At 50.3% G+C, this 8,573-nt stretch overlaps 1 protein-coding gene across 2 annotated transcripts; it reads right to left on the reverse strand.

The window, feature by feature from the left end:
- Positions 1 to 5,136: 5,136 nt before the first annotated feature.
- Positions 5,137 to 8,553, reverse strand: LOC108391351 (patr class I histocompatibility antigen, A-126 alpha chain-like). Of its 2 annotated transcripts, none has more exons than XM_037026680.2 (8): positions 8,398 to 8,553; positions 7,851 to 8,120; positions 7,386 to 7,661; positions 6,580 to 6,855; positions 6,356 to 6,466; positions 5,890 to 5,922; positions 5,704 to 5,751; positions 5,137 to 5,549 (listed from the first exon to the last, which is right to left on the reverse strand). In XM_037026680.2, the coding sequence occupies exons 1-8, from the start codon at positions 8,459 to 8,461 to the stop codon at positions 5,545 to 5,547; spliced, it is 1,083 nt and encodes a 360-aa protein (XP_036882575.2). In that variant the 5' UTR covers positions 8,462 to 8,553; the 3' UTR covers positions 5,137 to 5,544. The 2 variants fall into 2 exon arrangements, with proteins under 2 accessions (XP_036882575.2, XP_073080201.1); XM_073224100.1 differs by having other exon boundaries at positions 5,704 to 5,746; positions 5,888 to 5,922.
- Positions 8,554 to 8,573: the final 20 nt, after the last annotated feature.

Consider the following 8,573-nt stretch of genomic DNA (forward strand, 5'->3'; position numbering starts at 1 on the left):
GTAGCAAAGGATCAGGGTGTCAAAAGTAAAGAGTGATTTAGAGAAAAGAACAAGACAGGGAACATGAGGGATCCTGATGTCATTTTAAATATTCTGAGGCCAGGCTTTCCTGAGGGAGACATATGAACTAAGTCCTGAAGGAGGGGAGGGAGTGGGCCTGCAGTTCCTGGGAAGAAAGGTGTCCTAGGATCATTGTGCAGACCTGGGGTTCTCCTGAGGAAGCACTGAGGCTACAACAGGAGTGGATGTGGGCAGACCGCAGGAAGGACTTTCCTGAGAGGAATTGTAGAGGTCTGGGTTTGTTCATCTCATGACCAGCTCCCGTTTGTGCCTAGGGACTCATGAAATCCTTGAGATTGGTAGAGAGTGGAGGAAGGGCCCGAGAATGTAGGAGAGTCAGGAGGAGAGGGAGGAAGCTGAGGTGGGTCCTGCCCCAGCTCTGCCTCAGTGCTTCCTCTCTGCTGCATCCAGCTGGAGCTGTGAGTTTTGTGGGGTCAGCAAATCCTACAATCACTGGATCCAGAGGAAAGCCACCAACTGGCACAACAGAAAAGCAGGAATTCCTAGCCTCTGGAGACTCAAAACATTAATTTCAAGAGAGGAAAGTATAAGAAAAAAGAGTAAAATCTGTCATCAATAATCCTTTCATTGATTATATGCTGAAATTATAATAATATTTTGTAATTTCAAATTTGAAATTATAATATTATAAAATTATAATATTAAAACCATTTTCACCCATTACTTTTTAATGCAGTTACTAAAAATGTAAAGGTTATATTTGTGGTTCAAATTACACTTCTATTGGAGAGCACTGTTTTAGGAGCTTAATATTTTTGCCTCATGTTTTGGTCTGTGCTTCATTTCAGGTTAGCTTTTGTATAGGTGTTTGTTCTCCTTGTCTATCTGTTCCGACATCGTTTGTGGAAAAGAGGATCCTTCCCCACTGATTCACCTTGACTCCTTTTCATGAGCACATATGGTCCTATTCTGTTCCATTGACCGAGACTCTCCTATGCCAGCATCACTTGGTTCTGATCACTGGAGCCTTATGTTAAGTCTTGAAATCAGGTAGTGTGCACGTTCCAAGTTCCTCTTCTTTTCATAACATTATTTTCACTATTCAAAGACGTTTACATTTACATATAAATTATAGAATCAGCTTGACAATTCCTTTAAAAAAAGACATGTCTGTATTTTTATCGGCTTTTAGGATTCAGGATTGATTGCACTGAATCTTAGATTGATTTTAGAACTGATCTTTAACAATATGAAGTGTTTTTGATCCTTGAATATGATACTTCGATCCCTTAGTTTTTTTTAAATATTCTCTTAATGGTGCTGTGTAGATTTCCAAGTCTTGTATACTTTTCTTCAGTTGATCCCAAAATATTTTATTTTCATGCTATTATAAATGGAATTAATTTTTTTTGGTTTTCCTAACAAAACAAAACAAAACAAAACAAAACAAAAATCCAATGGACTGGTAATTTGTAGTCTTGGTAAATTCACCTATTAATGCTAGAATATTCCTTTACTTGGGAATTTTCTATGTATACAATCATGTAAGCTGCAAATTAGGACACTTTACTTCTCCTTTATAATCTATATTCCTTTTATTCCTTTTTCTTGCATTAAGGCTCTGGCTTAGGACCTGTGTAGTAGAAATGGTGACAGCTGGCATCCTTGCCTTGTTCCTTAAGTAGAAAGTATTCAGTCTTTGACCATAATGTATAATGTTGGCTGTAGGTTTTTCATACAGGCCCTTTACCAAATTGAAGAAGTGGCCTTCTGTTCCTAGTTTGCCAAGATTTTATCATGAATGGATGTTGAATTTTTAAAGGACATTTTCTGCATGGAGAGTATCCTATGGTTACTGTTCTTCATTCTATTAAAGATTACATTAGATTGATGTCTCTATAGCCATCCAAACTTGTGTCCTGAGATAAACCTTACTTGGTCATGATGTGTTGTGACCACTTATTTGTGAGTACAAACTAGAGAAACAAAGTCTAGACCCAAAAACTAGACTATCTCTGAAATATATATATACTCATATGTTTCAAATAGAACAATTCGGCATCTGGTTTTGCTCATGAAAAATCCATGTAGGGAATAGGTTCTTCAAGCAAGGATTCAGAGATTTGTTTCTACTTTATTGAGATATAATTGACACGTAACATTGTGTAGTTTAAGGAGCAGGGCCTGTTGGTTTGCTACATTTATATATTGCAAATGTTTACCAAAAGCATTAGCTAACACTACACCAGGTCCATAATTACCATTTCTTTTCTGTGGTGAGAGCATTTATAATCTACTTTCTCAGCAACTGAGAGATTTGCTTAGGCTGAACTGATAAGCACTTCCTCAGTGGTCCACCTAGCTCACCGTCTGGAAGGGAAACACACGCATCCTGCCTTTTTCCTCCCAGGAAAAAACTGTATCTAAGATGCCTTCCCATCATGAGCACACCCATAAACTGACCCATCTGGCAGAGCCCAAGGATTGGCTGGGCTTGTTACAAAACACTCAGGCCTCTCCGCAGACCCACCTTCTTAGAATGTTGGGCCTGGAATCAGGAATCACTTACTTCACAAGCCCTACAGGTGAGGCCAATGCACAGCTGTGCGGGAGTCCTGGTCTATGTTCCTGCTACTAAATGTGTGACCTGAAAACCACCAGCAGCAGCAAGCTTGTTATAAATGGAGAATCTCACGCTCTACCCAAACTGTGTGGATATTAATGGGATGTCCAGGGGAGCCCTGTGACACTAAAGGTTGGGTCTCCCTGCTCTATGGGCTTCTGCATAGAGCAGACTGTGAGTCTGCCCTGGGCATGTGGTCTGATCAGATCGCTCAGTACTGGGGGTGCACGGGTCAGATCTTGTTCCTTTCTCTTCTATCCCACAACCCCTGGTGACTTCATGTGTGCTCAGGGCCTTATGTATCAGTTCTATGGTGTCACCTCCAAGATTTATTTCACCATCCAAGACATTCCTTCTTAACACCACTGTGTATCCAACTGCCAACCTCATCTGCATTTCTAACAGACATCTCAGTTTCAGCATTTTTTAAATTGGATGCTTATGATGCTACTTCCTCAGGCCCTTTCTGGAGTCCTTCCCATTTCCATGAAAGCATCCACATTTCTCCCTGCAGTCTGAAATTGTGGGCGTCCTTGTTTCCTCCTTCTCACAACCCAGATTTAATCCGTCAGAAGTGCTGCAAAGTCCATCTTTAAATATATCCAGAATCCAATTACTTCCCATAATTCTCATGCTCACATCCCAGACAGGCAGTGGCCTCTCCAGCCTGGAGCCCTGCACTGGTTTCCTACAGTTCTCCCAACTGCTCATCTCCCTTCACTTCTTGGTTCTGCACAGCAGCCAGGCCGAAGCTTCTAGATAAGTCATACAAGGTCAGTCTTCTGGTCAAAATCATCTCTAACTCATCTTACTCAGAGAAAAATCAAGGCCCTGCTAATACCCTAAGGCCCACGTGATGTGGCCAGACACGGGACTCGTCTCAGTTGCTCTCTGCTGCAGCACAGTGGCCTCCTTGCCCTTCCTTGACACAGCGTTTGCAATGGAGGTTCCCCTGCCTGGAAAGAACTTGCCCCAGACATCCTCATGGTCATTCCTTCATCCTTCAAACCTTCACTTAGAGGTGACATTCCCAGTAAGGCTCACACTGACCACCCCAGTACAATAGCCATCTTCCCTGTCCTCACACTTATACTCTGGGCCACCTGCCTCAAATCACTTACCAACTCCTAATATAAACATTTCCCCTATTTATTATGCTTATTGATATACGCTGCTCCTTCCGCTAGAACATCTGCTACACATGGCTTGCAATTTTTGCTTGTTTTTAGTTCTCTGAGGTGTCCTGTTATGTGTTATTATGTGAATGTCCTATTATCTGGCACACAACATACATCAGTTGAATGAATGATCCGTGTAGAGCACCTCCCTGTTCTAGAGACAATATCTTTACTAATGGGACCTCATATCACAGCTGTTTGGTGGCAGCTGCGGCACAACATCCACTCACAGATGTCACTGTTGCCTGTGCTTTCCTCACCAGTGTCGCTCCCCCACCTCCACGTCCTCCTTCCCACTCCATCCCTCCTGCACACCAGCACACAAGCATATTTCTTTCTTTAGAAAAGATGTACCTCAGCTTAAGGGCCATATTTTCCAAGCAAATATTAATCTAATCTAGGCCCTATTTCATAGCTCCATGAGTCTGGATCAGAGGCAGCACTGGCATTACCCAGAGCTAAGGAGGGAGGGAGGGCAGGTGAGCAGACAAGATAGACACTAACTGCAGTTTAATCCCTATGACACACTATTGGGTCCCTCCCCTCTCCGACTCCAGAATATGGCTTTATAAAGATGGGGATAAAATGAAAGAATAAAAAAAGAAAGGAAAGAAAGAGAAAGAGATGAGAGAGAGACAGAGGGAGAGAGGAGAGAAAGAGAGAGAAAGAGAGAGAGAGAGAGGAGAGAGAGAGAGAGAGAGAGAGAGAGAGAGAGAGAGAGAGAGAGAAAGAGAGAGAGAGAGGAAAGGGAAAGGGAAAGGGTAAGAAGGAAAGTAAAGGAAGAAAGAAAGAAAACCAGCCCCAGAAGAGGGGACAAGCAGGATGCATCTCAAAATTTCCCTCTCAATACCAGTCTCCTGCATGCATGGGCTGCCCTAGTGTTGTGGGGAGAATGACAGACCAGGGATAAATGCTGCTGTCAGAGGCGGGACACAGAGGTGAATGTCATGAACTCCACATAAGAACATGAACAGCCCTAAATCTCTACAGAAACGAACAAACAAAATTCCCAAAATATTAGGGCTAAGGGCTGGGTCCAGGTCTGAGCGTAGGCAGACCTGGACACACAAAGCCCTTCCTACCCCCAATCCTGGACATAGGACAAGGCCTGGATGATGTCCAAACTCCCATGATCACAGGTCCTGGTAGGACAAGGTTTTACTGAAGGGACACAGCAAAGGAGCAGAGATGACCCAGCTGAGGAGGGACATCAACGCCCATGATGCACTGAGCCCACAGGCACAGGCCCCGTCCACACTGGGCTCCCTGCAGCCTCTCCTGTCCACACTCACAACAGACTCAGCACAGCAAACACAGATTCTGGAAGTTCTCAGTGCTTCCATTTATTTCTTCTCTCAACATTAGGATTCTTCCCCTTTAATTAATATATCAACCCCTATGGCAAGAATTAAAAAAACACAAATGCATAACAGATTCTCATTTTCAATTAGTAAGACCATACTACTCAGCCCAACATGAAGTGAAGACAAGGCCCAGACCACCTCTGCTGGAACAGGACAGTCCATCAGGGAAGAGAAGGCAGTCAGTGTGGGGAAGGGTCCTGGTGGGCAGTGGTGGACCAGTCTTCCCACCTCCCCACATTATGCTAGTAGGAACACAGACCCATTCAAATGCTCTTTGCAGAAAGAGGCAGGGAACACGATGTCACACAGAGGAACACGAACAAATCTTGCATCACCCAGTCCCCACAAGGCAGCCGCCTCACACTGTAAGAGAAAATCATCATGAACAAATTGAGGGCAGTCACCTAAGGGTGACATTCTCCTAGCCCACCCCATGCTCACAATGTCCTACTAAGAGTCCCATCACCCAGTGTGTCTCCTCTGCCCCAACTCTTCCCACCTCAGACCAGGGTCTCACCTTTAGCAGCCGTGAGAGACACATCAGAGCCCTGGTCACTGTCACCACCTGGGGTGGGACAGAACAGGATGAGGGCAGAGCCCGTGGGAGATGACAGTAAAGGGGGCATTATGGGGACTGTGAGCTCCCCAATGGGCTCCCATCTACACCCCCAAGGGGCTCAGGGACCACCCCCTCCATACTTACTTGCAGCCTGAGCATAGCTCCCTCCTTTTCCTCCTGTGGGAAGAAAACACTCTGTGAGAGGCAGGAGGAGGCAGGGCCATGAGGGCCTAGTGGGACTTGATAGCCCTGGACCACAGGGAAGTTTCCAGAACTGCTACTACAGACCCAGGACAGGATCAGGAAACAGGGAGGAAGGAGGTTTGGGGGGACTGGACCACCTGCCCTTCTAGAGTCTGTCCTCAGCAGGGACCTTCCCTCTCACCTTGGACTGCTGGGAATCCTGTCCCCATCACCAGATTTGTGAAGGGAAAAAATCTGTCCTTCATTTTCACATGTGCTTTATAGGAGCCAGTGTCAGCCCTCAGCTCCAGGCTGGGCAAGCACAGGGGTGTGGATGGCATTTCCCATAACAGGCAGGACAAACTTCCACCCAGGGCTTGAGCCCCCCAGTGGGCCAGGAGCACTCAGAAACACCCCCCTTCCCTACCTGAGCGCTTCTTCCTCCACATCACAGCTCCAGCCACCGCAGCTCCAGTGACCCCGAAGAGGACCAGGCCGGCAATGAGGCCCACGAGGGGGATGGTGGGCTGAGGTGGCTCTGGGGAGGGAAGGGAAGGTGAAGGCCTGACCTCAGGCTTGAATCCTGACCTTGCTGCTCTCCAGAGGAGATCTGCTCCCTGTGAAGAGGCTCCATCCATCACCTATTCTTACCCCACTGCAGAGTGATGGGCTTGAGCAGCCCCTCATGCTGCACATGGCATGTGTATCTCTGCTCCTCCCCAGAAGGCACCACCACAGCTGCCCACTTCTGGAAGGTTCCGTCCCCTGAAGGCCTGGTCTCCACAAGCTCTGTGTCCTGGGTCAGGTCGTCCCCATCACGCAGCCAGGTCAGGGTGATCTCCGCAGGGTAGAAGCCCAGGGCCCAGCACCTCAGGGTGACCTCACGGTCAGAGAAGCGGTGGTGGGTCACATGTCTTTTTGGGGGTTCTGAGGAGGAAGAATCAGAAAATTCATACTTGGGTTACTTCCATGGACCACTGAAGCAAACACTCCTGTGACCACCCTGAGGATGGACAAGACAACTGCTTGGAAGGAAGAGGCAGAAAACCCAGAAAGTAGCTGTGACTTGAGGATCTAGGATAATCTATTCCTTGGAAACTTCTAGAATCAGGGTCAAGCCCAGGCAGCAGGTTCTGGGTCTGTAAAGAGGGGAACACACTCGTGGTCCTTACTGGGGTTGGGGCTGATGTCTCAGAAAAGCTGGAGTCAGGACTCCTAAGATGTTCTCAAGCTGAAAACAAGGCCTTAAGACAGAGTCAGAGTTCCCAGGATGGCTGTCGGCGTCACAGTGAACCCCTGATGGGTTATTTCGGGATGTCTCTCCCCTCAACTCAGGAAAGGACTGTCCCTCTTCCCACCCACGGCAGGAGCCAGGCTCTGACACCGAGTCCATTTCCCCTCCTGTGAGACACCAGCTCGCCCCAAAGGACAGCGGGGAGGCCCGCGGCCCCTCGTACCTGCGCGCTGCAGCGTCTCCTTCCCGATCTCCAGGTACCTGCGCAGCCCCTCCAGGCACCTGCCCTCCGCGTAGTTCCTGACGTGCTCCGCCTCACCGGCAGCCTCCCACTTGCGCCGGGTGATCTGCGCCGCCGTGTCCGCCGCGGTCCAGGAGCGCAGGTCCTCGTTCAGGGCGATGTAATCGGCGCCGTCGTAGGCGACCTGTTCGTACCCGCGGAGGAGGCGCCCGTCCGGCCCCATGTCGCAGCCGGACATCCACTGGACGGTGTGAGACCCTGGCCCCGCCACCGAGGTCAGCCCCTCAGCCCCGCGAGTCCCCGCACCCGCAGTGACGGAGCCTAAACTGAAATTGAAACCGGGTACGGGTTCCCGTGGGCTCTTCCCAGGTGGGAGAGCGGGCAGGGCCTGCAGCCTGGGGGCGACCCCGCCCGTCCGCGCCCTGTACCCGGGCCCGCGTCGCTCACCGGCCTCGCTCTGGTTGTAGTAGCCGCGGGCGGTGTTCAGGTCCACTCGGGAAGTCTGTTCGCTGCTCTTGACGGTCCGCGTCTCCCGGTCCCAGTACTCCGGCCCCTCCTGCTGCATCCACGGCACCCGGGGCTCCATCCTCGGACTCGCGGCGTCGCTGTCGAACCGCACGAACGGCGTGTCGTCCACGTAGCCCACGGAGATGTAGAGGGGCTCCCCGCGGCCGGGCCGGGACACGGCGGTGTGGAAATACCTCAGGGAGTGGGAGCCTGCGGGCGCGGAGGGGCTGAGATCCGGACCGACCCTCCTCCCCGCGCGGGCCCCGGGTCCCAGTGGGTGGGGCCGGGCGGGGAGGGGCTCGGGGCTCGGGAGACCGAAAGGGGCGGCGGGAGACCCGAGGGGGGTGTGGGCAGGAGCCTGAGGGATCGGGGGGACAGGGCGGGGTGGAGGTGGGGGTCTGGGCCGGGGAGCGGCGGCGATGACTCTTCCCCAGAGGCCCCCTCGCTCCTCCCCTCAGAGGCCGCGCCCTCCGGACCCCGCACTCACCCGCCCGGGTCTGGGTCAGGGCCAGGGCCCCCGACAGCAGCAGGAGGAGGGCTCGGGGCGCCATGGCACAGACCGTCCGCCTGTGGGGAGAAGCTGAGTCCCGGCGAGTCTGTGGAGACTTTATAACCCGGACCGCGGTGAAGCCGATTGGCTTGTCCGGAAACCCGACACGCAAT

The sequence above is a fragment of the Manis javanica genome, chromosome 16, assembly GCF_040802235.1.
Source record: "Manis javanica isolate MJ-LG chromosome 16, MJ_LKY, whole genome shotgun sequence".
In the NCBI taxonomy this organism is placed as follows: Eukaryota; Metazoa; Chordata; class Mammalia; order Pholidota; family Manidae; genus Manis; species Manis javanica.